General features: G+C 36.1%; 1 protein-coding gene across 7 annotated transcripts in view; it reads right to left on the reverse strand.

Annotated features, from left to right (window-relative positions):
- Window positions 1-7,446: 7,446 nt before the first annotated feature.
- DYNC1I1 (dynein cytoplasmic 1 intermediate chain 1) overlaps window positions 7,447-24,382 on the reverse strand; it is a 325,011-nt gene continuing 308,075 nt past the window's right edge. For all 7 annotated transcript variants that reach the window (XM_055272649.2, XM_055272648.2, XM_055272644.2 and 4 more), the window contains one exon: window positions 7,447-8,388. In XM_055272649.2, coding sequence (XP_055128624.1) covers window positions 8,278-8,388 — 111 coding nt within the window. In that variant the 3' untranslated portion in view covers window positions 7,447-8,277. The remainder of the gene's footprint in view (window positions 8,389-24,382) is intronic.

Here is a 24,382-nt window from a genome sequence, read left to right on the forward strand (position 1 = left end):
TCGCCTGTTTCTATTAAATAAATGCACTTGTTACCAAAAACGTTTCTACAAATAAAACTCCAGGGCCAGATGGCTTCAGTAGTAAATTCTATCAAATATTTAAGAAAGAATACCAATATATATGCCTTCACAAAATAGAGGAGGTCAGAATACTTCCCAACTCCTCATGTGAGCATAATCATGTTACTAAAACCTGACAAAGACATTACAATAGAAAATTATAGATCAGTATTCACAAGGAACAATTATGGGAAAACCCTTAAGAAACTACTAGCAAATAAAGTCTAGTGATATGTTAAAAGACTAATACATGTTGACCAAACAATTTTATCTCAAGTTGGATTACCATTAAAAAATGTCAACCAGTATAATTCACATTATCAGAATAAAGGATAAAAATTATTTGACCATGTCAACAGATGCAGAAAAGAAGCATATGATAAAACTCAGCATCTGCTTATGATAAAGGCTTTCCTAGCTAATACTGTAAGGCAAAAAAAAAAAAAGAAAGAAAAAAGAAAAGAAAAGAAACAGGAAAAAAGATAAGGTTGGAAAATAAGAATTAAATTTTTCATTATTTTCAGATGGCATAATTGTGTATGTAGTAACCAATTATATCTAAAAAATCTATAAATAATAAGTATATTTAGCAAGGTTGCAAAGTATAACATCAATATACAAAACTAAACTGAATTTCTACAAACCAGTAAAAAGTTTTGTAAAAAACTTGAAAAATAATAACAATAATATTTACAATACCATAAAAAATTAGTTGTTTTCTAGGAATAAATTGAAAAAAAAATGTTTGCACAACCTATTGGTGAACTCTATTAAAGAAGACCCAATAAATACAAGTTATATCCTATTCTTGGATGGCATTGCCCCAAATATATAGATCCAGTGAAATTCCAGTCAAAATCCAAGCAGTATGTTTTTTTAAAAGAATTCCACAATCATTCTAAAATTCATGTGCAAACACAGAAGACCTAGAATAGTTAAAATAATCTTTCAAAATAAGTAACAAAGGGAGTACTTACACCACTTGATTTCGAGAATTCATATACAGCTATTGCAACCAAGACAGTGTGATATCATGTAAGAATAGATCAATCAATTAGTGAAACAGAATAGAGGACCCATAAATATGCCTATACATATATAGTCAATTGTCTTTCTACCAAGAATGCTAATTTAATTTAATGAACAAAAAGAAAAGAATCTCTTCAGAAAATATTGCCAAAACAGCTGGTTATCCATATGTTTAAAAAATAATGTTTACCATTACCTAATTCCGCACAGAAAAATTAATTTAAGAACCGTCATCGACCTAAAGGTAAAAGCTAAAACAATAAAATGTCCAAAAGAAAACATAAGACAGTATCTTTGTGACCTGTGGCAAATATTTACTAGAAGGTATGATATAATACTAAGTATAAAACATAAAAATGTATACAATGGACCTCAACAAAATTTAAAATTTTGCATATCAAAATATTATATTAAGGAAATGAAGTTCTAAAGCATATACTGGGAAAAATGTTTGTAACAAACATATCTGGCAAAGGAATTATATCCAGAATACATAAAGAACTCCTCTAAATTAATAATTTTTAAAAGCAGAATATATAAAGAAAACTCCTCTAAATTAATTTTTTAAAATATCTGATTAACAATAAAAATATATAATTTTAAAGTGGCCAAGATGTGGCCAAGATACTAGAAGGGATATTTTACAAAAAGAAGAAATAATATAATATTAAATGTGGCCAATAATCACATGAAAGGTGCTCAAAATCATTAGTCAGCAAGTATATGCAAACTAAAACCACAGCTAGATACCATTTCATACTCACCAAAATAGCTAAAATAAAAAGACCTACAATACCAAATATCAGAGAAGTTGTGGAGTCATTAAAATCCATATAGAGGCCTGGTGTGGTGGCTCACGCCTGTAATCCCAGCACTTGGGAGGCTGAAGGGGGCAGATCACGAGCTCAGGAGATCCAGACCATCCTTGCTAACACCGTAAAGCCCCATCTCTACTAAAAACACAAAAAATTAGCCAGGCATGGTGGCATATGCCTGTAATCCCAGCTACTCAGGAGGCTGAGGTAGGAGAATCGCTTGAACCTGGGAGGCGAAGGTTGCGGTGAGCCTAGATCATGCCATTGCACTCCAGCTTGGGCGACAGAGCGAGACTCCGTCTCAAAAAAAAAAAAAAAAAAAAAAAAAAAAAATCCATATAGAGCCTGTGGGCCACTATAAGGATTTTGACTTTTATTGCAAGTGAAGTGAAAGCCATTGGTATGCTTTGAATGGAGGAGTTAAATGTTCTGACAATATCACTCAGGTGGTTATATTGATAAGTGACTGAAGAGGTCAAAGGTGGACACAGGGAGACCAGTTAGGAGGTTGCTGCCAGAATCATGACAAAGATGATGATGGCTTGGGTTAGGTTGCTAATATGGGCATAAACTTACTTCTGGCCATCTCTTCTTTCACACAAAGGCGATAACTGGGTGCTCAACTCAGAGCTCCGTCCATTGAAAAGCCTTTTCCTCTTAACTGTTTTTCAAGGTTCATCCTGAATGTGATATAAAGTAGCTAGCTGTAATCCATTTACAACCTGTACCCACAAACTGAACTAACCCATATGTAAACCAGACTCTAACCTTTTCCTCTTCTTTCAGCTGCTCACACAGAACTCACCCTCCCCACACATGGCCATGTATGCAAGCATGGAGGAGGTGTACTGGTAAAATCCTGTTGGATGACAATGGGCTTCTGAGCTACTTGCTCATGCAGCTTACTTATGTTCAGAGCCTTCTGGTTCTGTATATCCCAATGCACAGTTTCTATCTTATAAGGGGTTTCTTTTAGGTCTATCCAACTTTATGACTTGGTAGAGCTGACGGGGCTCAACTTATAACAGACTGTTTGGATGTGTAGTTAAGTTTATATCCCATGGCGAACTTCATTTCTACCAGGATCCGCTAATATGCCATGTGCTGTTTTTGCTTCAGATGGCATGCCCTTCCTCTAGAATCCCATGGACCACTACTATAATTTTCCAACTGGGACTTGCCAAAAATTCTATACCACATCTTTTCCCACCATTGACACCACTAATATCATAGCATCTGCTGATTTTATGGCCCATGTAGCAGAGCTCTTAGCACTACAGTTTGACCTGCTGCAAAGTCGTTTCCCATTCTGAGCCTCACCCAAAGCTGTGCATGCCAATTAGTAGATGCACCAGAGCAGTATTCTTCGATATGGAATATGTTAATTTCAAAAACCAAAGAGGCTTACCAGGTGCTGTGCTTTCTTCTTTGTGGTGAGGGCTCTAAGCTTCAGCAGTTTGTATTTTACTTTGGAGGGGATAGCCCAGGGGAAGATTCCAAAAAGCTCCACTGAAGTAGCAGGTCCTTAAATCTTCCTTGAATTTATTTCCCACCCTATGGAGTGCATATATCTTACCAAGGCTTCTGGTACATTAGTTAATTCTTGCTTATTCTGCATAATCTGTGTGATACCATTGATGTAATGGATCAGTGTAACATTCTGTGGATGCTCAAGCTGTCTAGGCATCTTTGGAGTATTACAGAGGGAGAGAGATTAGCATGGCCCTGAGGCAAAATTGTAAATTAAAATAGTTCTTCCTCATGAGTGTAAACTGTTTCTGATCTTCTTTTTATAGGTGGAATGAAAAAGAATGCATTCATCCATCAATGGCCACATACCATGTACCAGAAGCCTTATTAATCTGTTCTAGGGATGACATCACATCTAGCACGGCAGCTGTGATCAGTGATATTACTTGGTTGAGCTTGCAGTACTTATCAGTTATTCTCCAAGATCCATTTAATTTATAAAGGGGGGCATACTGGGTTATTAAATAGATATAGGGAACACCACTCTATATCTTTTAGGCCTTTAAGAGTGGCACCAATCTCTACCATCCTCCTAGCTCTACCCTGAGATGTAATATTTTGTATTTGCTATCTTGGCAGGGGAAGATGCGAATGTGACAATTTCAGAGGTCTCCATTTGGCCCTCCCTTCTGTGAGAGCTCTTATCCCAGAGGCCAGGTACCTGATGTAAGTATATCAATTCTAATTGAACACTCAAGGATTGGAGGAATGACGGAATGACCCACTGTGTGTGTCCGTAAACCCAATGAGCCCACTGAGACCTAGACTTTAGTAAACACTCCATTACATTACCTTGTTGCTGTAAGCCACCACCCCAGTAACATTTCAGTGTGAACCCAGATAGTGTACCCAATAGTCTTCAAATGTTGATTTGTTTCTTTCTGCATTGTATGTTCACCTGAATAAATGCCCATAGGTCCTTTTGGGGAAGGACTGGGGAGATCATCACAATAGATGTTTGCAGTGGTGTCCTCCCTCCTGGTGTCCTCCCTCCTAGCAACCTCCTAGCAATCTTTAGTCAATGGGTTCTGGATTGGAAATCCGGCTCAGGACTGGACAGTGAGCAGAGGTATGTGGCTTTTTATTGAGGTAACAGTCTTCAGTCTCCTGCTTCTCCATTCTTCCCTCTATGTTTTTGGTCATAGAAGTTAAGCAACACCCTTTCGGCTGCCTGTCTATTTTGCCACTAGGAATGCCATGTTCTTTTAATTACTCCCACAACTTCCTATGGGTAAAGCCTTCTTGGCTGCTCTCTGATCTAGCTGGTCATTATGGCAGTTGTGGCTTCCTGACTTCTGGTGGTTAACTGCCACCACCTAGCCACTATTACTCCGGGATCTCATCATCCCCATGTATATTAGCAAGCCCCACTCTGTGCCTCTCCTACCATCAGCCCTGACCTACAAAGGAAAGCTACCGCTAAACATTCCAGAGATGCTAATGCCTCTCTCACCAGCTCATTGCAAATGGCTTTGAAGAGTGTGTACTCTAGGTGTTCCTATGTAACATAACCCTTGAGTGTGTCTTCTGAACTTAAATAATATATCTATTCTAACATATCCATTTCCTTCAACCTCTTCATTCCTTCCTGAACTATCTACCAGGGCAACTCAGGCATTTTCACTCTAGTGAATGTAGGCTACAGCTTTTTCAGACTTCAAAGAGTGACCCTATTCTTTAGGCTCCTTGCCAGAGTATAAAGTCATATAGCTTCCCTCTTCCTTACCACACACACACACACACACACCCCTCAAAGTCAATGAATTACTCCTTATCTAATCAACATTCTGGCTCCCTTGATCAAACACCTCAAAATCCAATCCCAGTGCTACTCCCCGGGGTCCTAACGGTACATACTAATTTTTGCAATTCTTTTGAGATATAGTTTCTTTGTTCTTTTATAAGGCCTAGGACATCCCTAGCCAGCTTAGGTGGGACAGCCATCAGACAGTGATGTTTGTCAGGCCTCAAGAAGGAGAGAGGGAAAGGGAGGAGAAGAAGGAAGGAAGAAGGAAGGAAGGAAGGAAAGAAAAGGAAGGAAGGAAGGAAGGAAGGAAGGAAGGAAGGAAGGAAGGAAGGAAGGACGGGAGAGAGGGAGGGAGGGAGGAAGGGAGGAAGGGAGGAAGAGAAGAAAGTTGGCTAGTCTTAGACTGAAGTACAGTTCTGAGAAAGTTTTAGCAATGCTGACATAAAGTCCTAGAGCCAAAGTTAATCTAAAGAAGTCTTATGTCTCCTAGATACAGGCCAGCCTTAGGATCTTTGCCATACTTAGTCTTGGGTGGCAAGAGCATGCAGGAAGCTTGACCTTGGTCAAACTTGGTGATGTGTTTCAAAGCAAGGCATCATAACTGTCATTCAACCATGTTCTCTGCAATAGGAAATCTGAAAGGCACATATTTCTGGCTACCACATTTCACCTGGTACTTCAGCTGGGGTGACTTAAATGGCTATGGACCGGCTGTGTATTTCTCTTATACATACATGACCACTCCATGGTCAGCTTCTGTGTGGCCTGGAAGTTTCAGGGTAGTTGTGCTTCTTACATAGTAGCTCAGGGACCAAGATTGATTGTGCCAAGAAACCTAGGTGGAGGATATACGTCTTCTTATAACCTTGCCATGGGCTGTGGACTGAATGTTTATGTTCATTCCCAAATTCATATGTTGAAGCTTAAATCTTCAATGTGGTAATTTTTGGAGGTGGGCCTTTGGGAGATAACTGGGTCATGAGGGTGGAGCCCACATAAATGTGATTAGTGCCCTTGTAAGTAATGACATGAAAGAGATCATCCCTCTCTCCTCACCATGTGAGGATTCAATGAGAAGACAGCCATCTGCAACCTAAGCAGATGGCCCTCACCAGATATCAGATCTGCCAGCATCTTGACCTTGGATTTCCCAGCTTTCAGAACTGTGAGAAATACAGTTCTGTTGCTTAAGCCACTCAGTCTGAATACCATAGTATTTTGTTATAGCACTCTGAATTAACTAAGACATCCTGGAAACCATGTAGCAGTCTGAATTAACTAAGACATAATGGAAACCATGTAGCATCACTTCCCAGTATTGTGTCAGTCACATAAGGTCAGCCCAGATTCAACATGGGATGGCCTGCACAAGAATTGGGAACTGCCTTGGCGACCAGCTACCACAGTGGGATATATAAGAGCACATGTTCTTGTAACATTTTATGTGCCTACTGTAAGTGACTCCGGCCTTTGTACTTTTCACATCATCACTCATTGAGTCATTCAATTTAGTCTATCATAATAATGCATGCATTTTGAATTTTTATTCTTAGGTACTTTACTGTATGTCTGTGAAACTTTTTTTCCCAGTACTTTTTATTCAAATGCTTTTAAACCTATTTCAGATACTCATTTGTTATCTATAAAATTTTTATTGTTTACAAAGGATTTCAATATCTAAATATTGTAGGCTACTTGGAGAAAAAGTATGACACTATTTTAAAAATAAAAGAAACTGTACAGTTCAAGGAATCCCTACCAACAAAGCCCCAATGGAAATTCCCTTCCTAAAAAGCCGAAAGCCTGTCTTCGAATGTTTTTCATGACTCAATCGCTATTTGTTTTCATTTTCCCTGGGCATAAAATGACCTTTTGAAAAAAAAGTTTATTGAAGTTGTTTAGAGACGTATTTCCTAGTCCAATAGTAATAAACATCATTTTCTGGTGTAAATTGTTTTTAAAAAGAAATGTGTAGGACATTTGGTATTTGTTCATCTTAACCTACCTTTCTTACTCCAACAACTGTCTTTGGGCAAGTGTGGCTTTGGTAAAGGTGAGAAGGAGGAGCTTTCCAAAAAAACCACACACATTCCCTCATAAAAATAAAACTAGGAGTCTTGGTTTAAGTCCAGCCAGGTTGGCTGCGCAAATAAATTCATGATCAGTCTTTAACATGGCTCTAATGTATCTCTCCCACCTCTTGTCACAGCAGAATTCCAGTCAAGTTTTCCCCAAGCAAAGGATTTACTCACACTGGTGCAGACCTGGTTTGAAACATTTTATTGGCAACATTGATGTCATATTTAGGAATCATAGACTTTTGTCAGACTGTGTTAGCTTCAATGACAAGTATTAGTGGTCAATGATATTTGAAATACTGTTAAAGTACCCAGAAATAATAGGCATTAAAATTCATTTCGTTCACTGCAACAAACCTCTAAAGATTTCATGTCTTCAGTGGAACTGGCATACTGTAATTGTTACTTGGAAATTAATGTAACCTCAACAGCAGCAGAGAGAATACAGTCCTCTCATTATGCACATGCTCTAGGATCGTTTATTTTAATGCTTTCAAATAAATACGTTCCATGCAGCACACTACAATAAATAAGGAGCAGCAATATTCTTCTAGTAAATCCATTCATAATGTGAGTCACCATGTAAAACACCACATCTCAAGTCTTTGGCCCTGTACCATAACATGAGGCACACCACATCTGCACCCAATCATATCTGGCTTCATATGGATTTAATAGGACTATGCCAGGAGTGCATGTAAGCACAAATTTAACCAGAGGTTTCCAGCTATTAAATACAGCTACTAAGTAGTTAAAAGGCAGCAACTTAACCCATAACCCCCCTCCCTTCATTTTTGAGACAGAAATATAAAGATAGAAATGCTGTGGTGAATTTTGGGTCAGTGGAAAGCATGTTGGGACACATTTAGAATACTTAGAGCAAAGCTGGCACAATATGGCACCCAAAATGTCACAGCAATACTGATACTGAATGGACACCGAATACAAGAGACTTGACTGCAGACGCTGAGCTCTAGGACACAAAGGTGGGGGCTGCAGTGGGGGTGGCTCATTTCCACTAGGCAGATAACTCAACAGTGCCTTCCTCCTCGCTATCAGCTCTGTTAGCACGAATCTCCACAAGGGTCCTGGCAAATCGGGTCCATTCATCATTGTGGGGAACTGCAAGCTGCAAAGCAAATCAGTGGAGAAATGATGAACAAGATATCTTTCATGTCTGAAAGCCCTGAAGCCTGAATGACTGTCCCTTTGCCCCCATACCCTCCAAAGCAGATGTTTTCCTTGGAATGTAAAGGAAAGCAAACATTCTTCTTTGGATCAAGCAGGGCCTGAGGTGTTGCTCTTAAACTACCAAGAGAACCATGTCACTCTTGGAAGCAAAAGCACTCACAGAATTTATAAAACTTTAAAAACCTACGTAAACTATACAATTACAGTAGCCACATTAAAGTGCTTTTAGTAATGACATTTTTCCATAAGAAGAGAAGACCAGACTTACAGTGAACACGCAAATAAAAACTGCATATAATGACCAAGATTTTCAAATAACTGTATATTTTATTCCTAGTCAATGGTATTAATCCTTTTTCTAAAGTGTTGCTGATGGGGCAGTATGAACGGCAAAAGAACAGCTTATATATACAAAGAAATATTCCTCCTATGAAATAGTACTTGTGCCTTTCCAGTAAGATTTATATGATGATAACTATGAATAATAGTAATAGTAGCTATTATTTACCAAGAGTTCTGTTCTAAGTACATTACATGCATTAACTCATTCATCATAACAATCCTATTGTGCCTCATATTCCTACATTAGAGGCACAGAAAGATTAAATAATCTTACCAAGGTTGCATAGCAAGCAAATATTGGTGTCAATGGAATGTGGTTCCAGTATGAGCATCCTTAGCCAGTATGCTATACTGATTCATCAAAAAGGGGGATTTATAAAATTTCCAAAGTATCTTCTGTGTACAATTCAGTGAGGAGGAAATTAATGCCTCCTCCAATGCAAAGTGAATGTATGAATTTTTGTTAGTCATTTTAAAGGATAATGATTTCTCCACATAGCATCCAAAAATAAATTGCTTAAAAATATAATGCAAGTATCTGGGATAGAAAAAAAAATTTGAGGATGAGAAACAGGATTTAGTAGAAGTCTGAATGCTTTTCACACAGAATAAAATTGATTTAGATTTTAGACGCATTTTCTTGGAGTTTTACGCTATAATATAGTGTAATTCACCTATAGGTACTAGTGCTACACTACACTATCCACATATTCATAAACATTAAGGACACACAGGCATCTCAATTAATATATTTTTTAATGAAAAAAGAGGAAGCAAATAAACCTAAGCTTTGAGATTGCTTCTACAGCTGGAAAATTTCTCACTACACAGAGCCAAATGATTAGAACTTAAATTTTTTATTACAAGGATAATATTCTCAAATACTATCTGTCCAAGAAAACTTATTGGAAAGTGGCAACTTCATTGTGCAAAGTATATCCTTAAATTAGTGTTCTGGTATTAAGGCTAAATGTTTCAAGAATATAATTCTGGAAATGATATAGAGGCAAGGAAAGTAAGTTCTTTGACTTATTTTGCGAAGTGCAGTACCAATAAGAATTCTTACTTAGTCACATGAATGAGTTTCTGAATGGTTAAATGCTGCTATAGTTATTGAAATGAATCCAAATTTCTTTGCAGGCAATAACACAAGTTCACAATAGTCCTGAATGATGCTGATACCCTTTTGCTCAGTCTGGTTTCCCTACTTTGGACTCTTTTCCTATATTCCATGATTCTTCATTTTTCTCTTCAATTTTAGAAAATACTGCACCTGGAAAACGAGGCCCCCAAAATGTACGATACAAAGAAGCTCACAAAAAACATAACCAACAAAGAGTTGGTATCACATTTATGTAAAAGAATAGGACCACTATTTCTTTTCCTTCTTCCAACCGCTGAGCAAGCCTTTCCAAAAATAACCATGAAACAAAAGCCCAAGAAGAGACAAAAGCCTAATCATGATAACACATTTATAACTTTTTCCCATATAAAGTAAGAATCAAGCTAAAGCTAAAATGCCCCATAACTTCATATAACTTTAAATATTGGAGAAAAAAATAGGTCTCAATAATACACAGTACATTGCTCATAAAGAACTGAGTTTGGTTCCCAAACATAAAGCTATATTATTAGTTAAAATGGTACAAATTTAAGTTAATATATTATGACCTATGCAATATTTTATTGATAGCAATGTGTAGAAACTATATACTATAACAATAAAATAGGTAAATGTATTTATATAGTTTCATGTAGTAGTCATGGCAAGACTGTTCACAAACGGCCCTAGTAAAGATTATGGAACATTAAGGTTTGAATAAATGTCTAGATACAGTTTAGAACAGAACTATCATTTACACTATATAAAATTGCACACCTCAAAAATTACATAACTAACTTCTCAAAAATGAGTTTTATCAAATTTAAATGTTTCTGTTAAATACACAAAACATAAGCCAGCAAGTGAACTACATGTGACTTTCTTCATGGGGGTGGGAGTAATAGTGCTGTAATACTAACACATGCCCTTAGAAATATAGATTCACCCTCACAAAAGTGTCACAGTAATCTAACACATCTTGTCCTCTTTTTGATCTGCTGAAGTTTCATTTAGATTGGCAAAATGTTTGAAGTTTTTTTAGGGATATTTGTTTTGCCAAGTCTTTTCCTCTTTATGGTATCATAATTTTCACAGAAATATTTATTTTCTTGGTTCACAAAAATTCTAGAGTAGAACATGATGAAAACACAATTCCTTCTAGAAACTTGAAATCAATTTATCTATCTCATCCTATTACACTTTTCATCTTGTTGACTGTAAAAATAACCCAAGGTGATTGTAATGCTAGATTTAGAAGGTGAACTGCAGACTGCCCCAATTTAGAATTAAATGTCACCAGCAGGAAGTACTTTAAGTATAATCTTAGCTTGAATGTGTGAATGTGTATTCACAGGCTGTTTCTACACCCAAAGTAATAATTTTTGGCATTAGAATTACTTGTAGGTAAGACCAAACAGGTGTCCTAACAAACGAGAGGGCCACTCTTTTCACTTTGCTGTTTCCATGACTGTAAACAGCATCCGTTTGGACAGAACTGCCCTTCCTACCCTTGGCAGTTCCTGGCTCTTCTCACCTGGTACTCTCTGATTAGAAACGGCTAGAAAGGAGGCTCAAGAACATAAATGTGTTTATGATTTTCTCTAGGAGATTTTTTAATCCAATACTATCTTAATCATTAAATAGGAAAAATCTTTGTTCATGTTTCTCACAGAACAGCCTGCTCTCATGTCCTACCTTGCATATAAATTTATTCAATACTCATTCAATAAGCATTGACTGAGTACCAATTATATGTCAGGCACTGTATTTGAATTAAAGATACAGTAGTGAATTATTTTGAAATATGATGACTATGAAATACAGACAAAAATTAATTATGTTTTTTGTAGGTCAAACTGTGTGAATACTGGCATTAAAAAAACTTCACTGACATTAAAAAATGAATAGCCTAAAATTTACCTTCCTTCAGTGACAACTGTAACATTTCCTGATATCTGTTGTGTGTCAAGCAAGTAACAGGGAGGCAAATGGCATGTTAATAACATTGCTTCAGCATCTCTTCAAGTTTCTATTAAGGCATTAAAGGCTAAATCTAGAGCATCACTATGGGTTTTTTTTCTCTGAGAATAATAGCTTAGAATAATTTCCAAACAATTTACGTTTGTGATAGGAAAAAAGATCATAAGTTATTTTGACCAATTAAAAATGTATAGTTAAATTAAGGGAACACCATTAAAAAAAAACTTCAAAAATTTCCCAGCATTGTTCTAGGTCAAAGTGGATCTGGAAACATTTTCTGCCTCCAGATTCATCTCTGATGAAGTCTGCATCATAGGTTAGGGATGACTCAGATATTCCAACTGCTTCATCGACTGAGTTCACCAACAGCCAGTCCATCTCCTGATTCAATGGCTGTTTTCTAATTTTTTGCTAAACATATAAAGCATTTTCATGCCAAAAGCACTTGAGGCTCAGATTCCTGAGATAATAAAATCTTAACTCTAAGAGAGATCACCTTTTATAGATATGATACAATCCTATTTTTATAGCCAATGAAGCTAAGGGCAAAAGTAGTTACTGAGGTAGCAATTTGGACATAAGAAAGAGGTAAAATGAACCTCAGATTTGGACAGGAGACTCAAGTCCTGTTCTCATCTTGGTTGCTGGCAATGGTCAGGCACTTACCCTCTCATTGCCTCAATTGTAAAATAAGGATGATGATATCTGACCCATTCATCAACAGAGATGTGGAGAGCATGAGAAAGGTAATCAAAGTAAAGAAAGTACTATGAGTTCATCATGGATTGTCATGCATTCTTTTTCTTTAAATTGTCAGTCAAATTGAACAGGCTCCCCAAAATGATACGTTTTGTGGCACGCATACCAATTTTACAGTATTTTTCTGTTTTATAAAAAAATTTCTTTAGGAATTAATTCTGATTGTTATGTGAGGATGTTAAAGCAGGGCGTAGACCTTTCTTTAACAGGTAGGAGAGGACAGTATAGGGAGCTAAATAATTTGCTAAAGACCACATAACTTTCACCTGTTAGTGTGGGGCAATCAAGACTCACCCCTTGAGAAACGCCAGCATTTCATGACAGAAGGGCAGGCAGGTAATGTGTTTTGAATCATCTGCTCAGAGATTCTAAAGATTGTTTTAAACCTTTAAGATTCTTGGAAGACAAAAGGTCAACAAGCAAAAGCAAAAGTGCAAAAGTTGTGGAAAAATTCATGAAAATGTATCGTTTTAGCCTCCCAGAGCCCCACCACCCAGGCTACCCCACTACTTCTCGGACCATGTCAGGGATCTGTCCCCTCCTCTCTGCCTGAGTGGACTGGAGGCTGCCTCTGAACCCGGTCCCACCTCACCCCTGAAAAACTTATCAGTCTAACCCTTGCTTGCCTTGCCCGGGTGTCCTGTATATCTAAAGGGAGGCACAGATTGTGGAGTAATAACATCTGACAATGGAGCCAGGGTTGACTTTTTTTCCGCTTCACCAGCCAGATCCTGGTTTCTTTCCCAGATTTGCCATTAACTTGCTGTATGTCTTTAGGGAATGTATGGTTTTAACACTTCTGATCTTTACTTCCTCATTTGTGTGAAATAAATTGTAAGATCCATCTTCTAGGACTGAATATTAAATAAAACAAAATAATGTAATAAGCTTAACACAGTGCTTGTACATTATAAACCCTGAATACATGATGTTGTTTTTCCTTCTTAATGTTTATTCCTTTCTTCCAATTTTTTTATTTTCTTGCTTTCTTTCCTCTTCTCTTTCTTCTTTTCACCTATTTAGAGCTGTACTTTTTTTTAGAAGTATACCTTATATTTTATCACATTTTATGTCTGAAATACTCACACAAATAATTTCCTAAGTAGTCAGGCTTTTAATAATAGCTAACTTTCATGAACGGGGGACAGGGAAAGAGTTCTTTCAAATCACAAGAAAAATTCTTTCAGAGTTGCTACTTTCCATTGTTTGTTTAAAAATCAAGTTTAAAATATAACTTTATTGTAACTAGACACATCCACACACATATGTAGACATGCACATACATATTTTTTATTTTTCACATGTGACTAATACATCCTAATCCAGCTATTCCCTTGTGGCACTTTCCATAGTGGGATTCTTCATTTTTACCTAAAGTTGTAAGGATTTGTAACTGCTGTACATGCTGTGAAAAAAAATCAAATGACTTTTTATAACCGGGGTTAAACATGCAAATATCATTCATGTGTTCCTTTTTATAATCACATGGCTAATAACTATTTTGAATAGTTCTCAGTCAAACCTTCCTCATTTTTTAGTAATTGCAGCTATAATAATTTTAAATAGCTGCATTATCTGCAGTAACTTTCACCATCCCAGTGCAATATTTTTCATAGTAAAAATATCTGTCTCAGGTATTGCTTACTTTAGTTTTCTTTTTTTTTTAAATCTTGCATAATTAAGACATTAGAAAAGCACTCTGATTTCAGTTGGTTTCTCAAATACATGAGGTATGGCCAACACATTAAGTGAGTAGGACTCTAGGTTTCAAGATAAATATTTCATGGATGTGTGGCTCATCAGCCGCTTTGTAATTTTTCAATTAAATGAAGTAATTTTAAAAAGTGTGTGAGACTATCATGTTAACCATTGATTTCCAAGAGATACACGACAATTCATCTCTATATTAATCTAAAAGTTAAAGTTTTCTGTTAAAAAGATATCTTACAGATTTCCTTTCACTTTAATACACATTATTTTTTAATGCATTTACAGAAAAAGTAGAAATGTATGTCTGCTTCCACAGAACGACTGCTAACCCCCTCTAAGCTCTGAAAGCCTTTTAAAAAGGACAATTATTAATGGCACCCAAATTCAGGAGATTGTTGACTTACTGGTATACAAATACACGTCTGTGTTCAGAGGAAGCCTATATTTTTTAGGACAATTCCCTTTACCACACACACAGATGGGAGCAAAGTGGGAGGTAATATGCAATGAAACAGCCACTGAACGACCAAGCATACCCGCTTCACATAAATACAGCCCCACTGTATTTAACTCCCGGGAGAGTCTAGCATCGCAGCTAACAATGGATGAAACCACGGACCAGAATTCCAAGCCAGAATGCAATATACAGAGGGTGTAAATATACTACAGTGTTCTACCACAAAAAGATATATGGTATGTAACTTATTTAGAGCAGTTTCAAAGAAGTCGACAAAGTAGGAGTTACATTAGTCTCTGTACAGCAGTCTGCTATTACCAGTCAATAGGTAAAAATTTCTGTAAAATTTAGCAACATTCTTACCTATGATGGTCAGATGGTATTTGATTATTTTTTAATTTCTTTTCATCTGGAAATCCCATCTAAGGGAACCCTCATCCACCCATGAAGCTTCAGACCTCTCTGCCAAAGGTCTCTTCCCTCGTTTCTTTAAAGGAGTGGTTTATTTTTACCGCATTTTTTTTAGAGTAACACTTTTTAAAAAATCCATTACCACCTAATTAAGGAAAGAGATAAAAGTAGGACATAAAAGTCAAAGTAAATAGTAACAAATGTGGGTCTCTATCAATTTCAATAAGCCAGCGAATATAGAAGGAAATATCCTTCTCCTTAAACACTATCTTAAGAAAGTAACATGTAAAATATTTTTCATGTTAAAATTTAGCATTATAGGAAGCAGGACAACAATTCTGAAGGTTTTACCTGTGGAAGAAAAACAACAACAACAACAAATAGCCGAAGAAAGAGTTAATTCACGAAGACCTAAAGATGAATAGTCTTGTTCACATTTGTATTAAAATCTTATCATCCTTCTTTCCTCAGAAATCTTTTAGCCTTATTTTTTTCCCTACTATTTGGAACAATCTATTTCTCTGCCCAAAAGATGGAGAAAATGCTAAAAATGCTGGTTGATGGGCAATAATGAAAAATAAACCTTCTAAACATGAATAATTTGTTCTTCCATAACACAAAGATCAAGAAAATGGTAGGAAAACGCAAAAGCATGTGCTACACAAGCTCATCTGTCATATTAGCTACTAAACACATATCCCTTCTTTTCTTGATATTATTAACTATAGGTTTTCTAATAAATTCTTAGCAACCGCTGCGTCTAAGCAGTTTTGACAAAAAGAAGGCTTATTGCTAAACACCTTAAAAACATTTACCAAGGTAATAAAAGAAATGTCATTCCCTCCTACTGAATGTTTGGGCATAAAAGAGGTATTTTTATAACGCAGTTCATGATTTACCATATCTATAGTGTCCAAAAAAAGCACAATGAAAAGGAAGCATTTTCCCAGTGGTTTGACAACTGTTTGAATCAACTGTTATGCTTTTATTACACTAGTGGCCAACTGCTCACTTTTAAAAGCACAGGAGGGGAGGGAAACTGGGGAAGAGATTGGAGGGAAGGATAAGCACTCTTTTCTAAAGATATTTTCTAAATATCCTTTTCCGTGCAACTACAGTTAAGTAATTTTTTTCCTGTGCATCAATCTGTAGCCAACTTGGAGGCTACATCCTGAATGTTCTAAAAAATTAAGTTTTCCTTTAATTTTTGCTCAAATTTTCACATGTGAATCATTCATTCACCCATCAAATATTTATTGTGTGCCTATTTTGTGCCAGGCACTTTGCTAGACTGGGTTATTGTGTTTTAATAGACAATCGTCAAATAACCACTTTGTGTACAATTCTGTGGATGAGGTCTTCCAAAGGTTAAAAAAAAAAATCTGAGGAATGTGATAATCAAGGGAGGGCTGACAATCTGAATTTTTTTTTAAGTCACAAGGGTAACTTTTTTTTTTTTAAATCATACTAGAAGGTGTTCACTTTCTTATTTATTTATTCACTTTAAAAATATTGGTTTATGTTAACTTTCTATCTAAGGGCCCTTAATGCTGAGACCAATACAAATAAAAAATTTAATCTGAATTGAGAAACTATTGGTTGGCTATTAGGAGAAAGAGCTTAGAAATGGGCCACTGTTTTATCTACTAGGTTAAAATTATGACATTGCTTTTACAATGTTAGCAGTTTGGATATTTCTTAAATGATAAGTAACTCATGCTTTAAAATTTAGAAGATGTTCTGATAGCTGACATTCTCAAAAATTCATGTAAGCTTTCCTTGAAAGTGAAATATAATGATTCATTCACTTCCTCACTTTTCAAGTCCAACCTACATGGTGTATAAATATTTACACAGGAAATGTGCATAAGCAGATATTTGATTATGTATTATATTTTAGATATGCCAACAGTAGCACACATACACATGTAAGAAACAACTCCATTCTATACAGGCCCGGGTTAATCTCGATTCACAGATGATTGGAGAGACTTCACATTTAGCTTTTAAAGCTGTGATTTGAGGCTACTGCTCTAAGCAGCAATTTTTCAAGATAAAATTTAGCAATTTTGAAATTATAGAACTAAACACAATTTTGTCAGCCATAAAAAAATTAACACTATAATTAACAACTGCTTCATAATCCAAACTGCCATTGAAGATGACAGTTTGAAACCACAGAAGAATCATGAAGATGATTAATTATACAAACTGGTTCTTCTTTCAGAAGGTTTATATTCATAGATCATTTATCACCAAAATGAGAATATATGAACTTCACTGAATTTTGCAAATTACTATACACACATTAATTTGCTGTTTATAATATTAGATATTAGAGCTTTCTTTTCATTGAGTCAACTACTCCATAATACATGAAGTCATAAGTATTTCTTATCAATTCAGAAAAAACATTTGCTTGAGAAGATATTAATCCTATAAGTCCATTTTCATATACTAATGCTACCTGAATAAGCATACTATTTATATAATAATTAGTTTAATCATGGTCTTTTACATATATAATTATCAAAGTGAAAGCCACAGCTATTACACATACTATAAGATGAATACTTACAACATTAATTGGAATTAATTGCGCCTTTTCTTTTTTAAATTAAGCACTTTTCCCAGAAGAAATAAAGTTAATACTAAAATTACAATCATAGATTTTACCCAAAATATTTAATTTCAAATACTTATAATTTGTTATGACAAATGAATTAATATATTATTTCGAAGTGGCTTATTTTATATAATTATATTTATTAGCATCCCAAATCTGCCCACACAAATATATCTTTGTGCCCCTTGACTTAATAGCACAGCATTGTGGCTGTAATACTAAAAATTCAAGGAAAAACTGAAAAATCCAGTTGAAAAGCTTGATGCTTTGTTCTTACGCCATCAACTGCTATCTAGATGTTACCGACAGAACCAGGTATTTGGATTTTCACATTTTATCTGGATGTTTGGTATCACTGGAAGAATTTACGCCTAAGTCCTTTCTTTCTCAAGGAGAGAAAATAAAAGGAAGTATTTCGTATCAGCTAAAGAAAATAATGTTTATCCACCTAAGAATAAGCCAGTACTTGCAAAGGCCTTCAAGAATCTAGGAAATTAAAGGCCACACTCATTTAATGAGAAACACAAGTGTTTCAGATGATCATACCTGGATCTCGCTAAGCTGAGACGAACTCTGCTCTTTTGGAGGCTGCAAAAACCCAGCCATGCAATCAGGTTTGCCTTGCTCAGGGGACAAAGGCATTCATAAAGCACAGTTATTAAAACTGGCTGATTGCAAATGCAGTTCTTTTTATTAAGGGACTCTTGTTTGAATTAACCTCCCAAATCTAAGTTTAACTTTTCAGTTTTGTGTTTTGTATGCCCACTTCCTCAAGGAGGAGAATTATTTATATTCAAGGCACAGGCTGCTTATGGAGAATTGATGTAGGCCCTGTATTACTGGAAAACATGAAGGAGTTCCACAAAGTAAACAATCATTGCCTAAGTGTGATCCCCTTAAAAATCATCATTGTGTTGTATTTATTTTGTGTTACTCAAACCCTTTTTAGCTCCCAGTACTTCCAGTTTATCAGATGCCACTACATCAAACTGCTGTTGAAAGCATAAAAAAATGACCCGTTGAATCTCTTTTCTTTTATTCTTATTCTTGCTGGCTATGAAACTATTTGAGGCACTTATTAACAGTTCTTACATGTAACACCTTGACCATCATTCTAAAATATATTGTGTAGGCCATTTTTCCTGTTAGGGTTACAAATAAACTTTTCTCTCCTGATTTTTCGTTTTGGCTTTAAAATATATTCAAATGGATTAAAATCATGTTTTACTTTTTTGGCAGTTTACATTTGATCTCTCACGTTAACCCATATCTTTATTTTCCAAGAATTTTTCAAAGCCCATATATCCAATGTCAAATGTATTATACTTATTGAAACTTGTAATGAAATGAATGCTATTCTTTTGGCCCCCAAAGAGTCATATCAAACAAGCTATTTGAAATGCTATCAAAGTTCAGAGTTCAAATTTAAAGATTTATGCATATTTTCTTAGGTAATTAGTGAATAGGATACCAAATTAATAAAGCTAGGATAAGATTTGTCCATCTCTCAAACCATGGTTTTTAAGTTGCCATTTTATTCTTCAAATCCTACTTTGAGCTGAAAATGATTCTGTAATTTTATCATTTGACTACTGTAAAATATAATCAGGGATTTGAAACCTGTGTGAATTTATCACAACTGAAAACAAAATCTTCCCTGGAAGAGGTTAATGGAAAAAGAAATAATAGGAGGTGGAAGATAAACTGCTTCTTTCAAAACTGGAGCTGCAAACAGCATTCTAACTAATTCAGATAAGCAGCAAACATAGTTGTTAGGGGATATTTATGACAGCTGCATCTGTGTGACAGCACTGAAGCCTTAACAATGGCGGCGGGCTTTCTATAAAACACATCTGCAAAAGAGACAGGTAGATAGGCTGGCTATCAATCATCAGGACATGTGAATAATTCTATACATACTGGCCTATGTGCTGTTGAAGTCAGCTCTATATACATAGAAAAGCTTGCTCTTCAGTAACGGAGACATGGCAATGAGTAGTTTTTATTTTTAATTCTTTAAAATGTGTGTTCATACATCATTTGAAAAAAAATCCAACAATAGCTCTCTTTTCAGGTATATTAATAGTTAATTTTTGACTTATTATCCTACCCATGTTTCATTTAATTGAATGGAATCCTTCCTATAATCCAAAACAAATAGATTGCAAGCCATAGTTTGGAGATTTCTCAAAACTTATTCAGAAGCTAGGCTTATTTTTAATTTTGAATCTCAGAAGATTTAAATGGTGCATGCAACCACTGTCTATGTAAGTAACTTTTGAAGGCACAAATAGAATAAAAATTATAGCCAAATAATAAAAAGGGGTCTTCTCTGAATCTCAGATTCAGATTCGCATAACTTCCATTTATGCTAATAGGAGTTCAGCACCTGCTCTGCAAAGAAAATAGACCCCTTTCTGTGAAAATAAATGTATACAGTGTATTTTCCAGATATAATGCTGAAACCAAGCAACCAAAAATGTGTGCTATATAAACACAGCATCATGTGACCTACCTGAAAACATTGCTGTTTTATATTTTACCTCTTGAGTCATAGGCTGTGGGATATTACTCATGTCTTTGTCATTTAAATGTAACAAAAAGAAAAAAAAGGGAGATGGGCAAACTCAGTCTGGTGATTTCAGTGAGCTCATACACAATCCTATGTTTACCCCTTCAGAAGTTCATAATAAATTGCATCGCTAAATCTGGATTCAAGCCACTGCTCTGCCATCATCTTAAAAGTCATAGAGGATAATTGTACATAGTAAGAGAAAGGCATGGTCATGGGGGCACTGAGCTGGGGCTCCCTGCAGCAGCTGCAGCCTCAGCTGGGACAGGAGATGAGGCAGATGACTGTCAGTGACTGGTGACACCAGAGTCCCTTTCTGCAATGCCCTAATCAGGGAGTGCCAGGGCTCACAGGAAGGCAAGTCTACCTGGGCTTGAATGGAGATGTTTCCATCAGTGCTCACAGCAGTCTCTCTTCAGGGAGTTCTCAACAATGGCGTGGACAGAGAAAACCTGTCCCACTCCACTCCAACTGGGGTAGGCATCTCAGAGATCTTTCCCAAAATTATATTATTAATATATTTTCAGGTAAAATTGTGATGTGATCAAAAGAGTGTTGTGGGAGGTGAACTGGGATCTCCAGTATGGCTTTAGCTTTACATGTACCTTGATGTTTATAATGTAGAGTCATGGCCCTTCTCATTAAACATTTTTAAATAGTTTTAAGAAACAGGTAATGAGGCAGGGCGCAGTGGCTCAAATCTGTAATCTCAGTACTTTGGGAGGCCGAGGCAGGTGGATCACCTGAGGTCAGGAGTTCAAGACCAGCCTGGCCAACATGGCGAAATCCTTTCTCTACTAAAAATATAAAAATTTGTTGGGTGTTGTGGCATGTGCCTGTAATCCCAGATACTCGGGAGGCTGAGGCAGGAGAATTGCTTGAACCCGGGAGGCAGAAGTGCACCATTGCACTCCAGCCTGGGCAAGAGCAAAACTCTGTCTCGAAAAAAAAAAAAAAAAAAAAAAAAAAGAGAAACACGTAATGAGAAGATTGTAGTGTGGCCATCCATTTAGCTACATTTCTAGAGATTTCTCTCTTCCTAATGATCTAGGTTAAGGCCCCCCCCCCTTTTTTTTTCTGATTTGCCTCATGAGTGGCATTAAGAGTAACACTCTAGTTGACAGGACTGGCTAGTTTGCAGGGTTCAGTGAAAAATGAAAATGTGGAGTTCCTCCTGGCAAATTTTTAACAATTTTAAGACAGTGACCCAGGCTCAGGGCTCCCCTAAGCACGGGGCCCTATGCAATTGCATAGGTCCTTTACTCTTCAAGACAGCCTCACTTGTGGAACAAGGTCTTGGCAAAAGCTAGCCTACAAGCCCCTCTTTTCTCCCCAGCCTAAAAGAAATCTCCTGAAATCAACACCGGGAGAATGAATGTGAGATGTCTTCCCACAGACATCTATTCAACGTACCGAGGAAAATAGACCAACACTGTGTGCTCTAAAAAAAGCTACCATCTACTTTTTAATACAGATTGTATTACAAAGCTTATCTAAAAGCATTTTGTCTTCTTTCTAGAAGATTCTACAAAGCAAGGTCTTCTATCTAAAGGCCAGCATGACCATGGTTACGAGTTTCGTTTTAATAGGGACCAGAGAACCAATTTTGAATATTGGTTAGTGGTGGCAGAGCCTACTGGCAATTTAGTCTTCAATGCCTTATTTGTTTCTTCTTAAATAGCTCTCTGCTCAACCACCCTCCCTGCAGTCAGTCATGCACCAGCCTTAGATCGGACCTCTAATTCCAAATGTGCCACCCTGCCATGAAGCATTCCATCTGGCCTTCCGCAGTTTAGGTGATTTGGAAGGCTGAGAAGGCACTTGTCTAGAGGGTGCACTTCTCTTTAAGCACAGTTATGTTCTGTCAGTTCTGGGCTGGTGAACGATCTTATAGTAATCACAGTAATGGCAGCATTTGCCCTTAAGGGATCTACCTCTTTCGGAAGTGGGCTGCAGCTAAGCCTGAGATGTAGGGAAGTCATTTTCCCTTTTAGTACATGGTGCCTCTACAGACTAGGTCTTCAGCGATTTAGAATAAAGCTTAGTGGTGACAAAGAGAAACACAAAAGTTCCCCTTCTACCCAAATAAATATAATTTATAAAAATACTTAGAAAAAAAACCACAGTCAAGGCAATTATTTTGTTAAGTCTGAGTTTTTCTGAGCTATAGATTGCTTTGTATATGATCAAACCATACCTAAAGAATTGTTCAAGTGTATAAGCTTATCCTGATTTTTGGTCATTCAGAGAAGGGCTAGAGATTGTAATATTACCTACTCTCAATAAAAGAGTATATCCTTTCTTTTTCTTGGTAGTGAATTTGTAGGGATAAACAACCCTACAAATTGTTTGGCCTATTATATGTCACAGAGATTTTTCTATAGCCTGTCTAGACTCCAGAAAATAGGCGAGACTGGCCTATAGTTGCAGACATTTCTATAGTCTGTAATATCACTTAGAAAAGTAAGGGCAATAACATAAAAATGAAAACCAGCCTGACCTGCCAATACGATAGTAGAAATATAACAACACTTTACAATTTAGAAATGATGATAGCATTCTGGAAAGAAATTTTAGCAGCCACATATCAGCCAAAGTAACTTTTGTAAAATCATATTTACTCGCAAAATATGTCATATGCAAGTAATTCTGTCCAAAAGCTATAAAATCACTTTTATTGCAGAAAATTCTGTATATATGTCATGTTGTGTTTCCTTATTGCATAGACAGTGTGTATGAATGTATGTGTGTGCCCATATATAGTGTGTGTATATATAATATTTAAGTCAAAATAAAGACTTTTCAAAAGGCCTTTTAAAATATAAAACAGATTGTTAAACTATTCTGTTTTTCAGTCCTTTTAGAATACAACAAAGAGGGGTAAAATAATATTGTATATAATCTTAAGTGAGTTAAGGGACATTATGTGTATGCAAAGGAGGTAGAGCAAAGAGTTTTTAAATTGTATCTGTTTTCTGCCATTGTATCTCTGAGCATGTCTTCATGTCTATTTCTCTCCCACAATTACACTTGTTATAAACAAAGGAAAGGAAAAGGAAGAAAGGAAGAAAAGAAAGAAAGAGAGAAAAGCCTTTTTTTTTTTTTTACATTCTCCTTTGCTCTTTTTTATTTTTTAGGAAGTGACCAATAAAGAATATCTGTTTTTGTTATTGTTGTTTAGTTTTACTTTGATGAGGGCCATGAGAAAGACACATTAAACATAAAGAATACTCATTTAAGAAAAACTACTGCTGTAACACTACTGGCGGTATTTCTGACTCAGAGGGTATTCTCTTTCCCAAAGACTCCAAACGATATCAATAGTCACCAGACCATTTGCATCTTCACCATTGGGGCCAATATTAACAGAGTTTTTGTCACTGTTGGAACTCAGCTTGTGGTGTCAGGAGTAGTCAAGGGGGTGTTAAATGAAATAGGTAACATGCAGTAAAAGCAAGAGATTGTTTTTTTTACTTAGAATTATGCATCCAGAATAGAAAACTCCCATTTCTAAAGTCATTCTGTTTTTGTCCCTGGCTGAATTTTAAAAAACACCATCTAGCTTGTTTCAACATAATCAACTATACCATATAGCAGTATATAATATGTCATCAAAAGTTCCATTGTAGAACAAACCATTTAGGATTGCCAAATTTATAGAATGCTGATTGATGAAACCATAAAGAACCCTTCTCAGTGTGATCAGCTAAACCCATCCACCAGGCACTCACAGAGTACTTTCTAGGTCTAGGATGCTATGCATACAAATGTGGTATATTTTCCCCCTGGAATGCAATGTTAGATTCATATTATGCCAAAATAGCATTACATAACACTCTTATTTTGTTTTGTTGAAAGTTCAATATTTTCTTTTTCTTTAAGGAAAAAGTTCTTTACTTCACCAGAAATGAAGGTTTTGGTTAACACTTTCTCATATAGCAAAAATAAACAGACTATCTTAAGTACAATCGAT

The sequence above is a fragment of the Symphalangus syndactylus genome, chromosome 3 (genome assembly GCF_028878055.3).
Source record: "Symphalangus syndactylus isolate Jambi chromosome 3, NHGRI_mSymSyn1-v2.1_pri, whole genome shotgun sequence".
In the NCBI taxonomy this organism is placed as follows: domain Eukaryota; kingdom Metazoa; phylum Chordata; class Mammalia; order Primates; family Hylobatidae; genus Symphalangus; species Symphalangus syndactylus.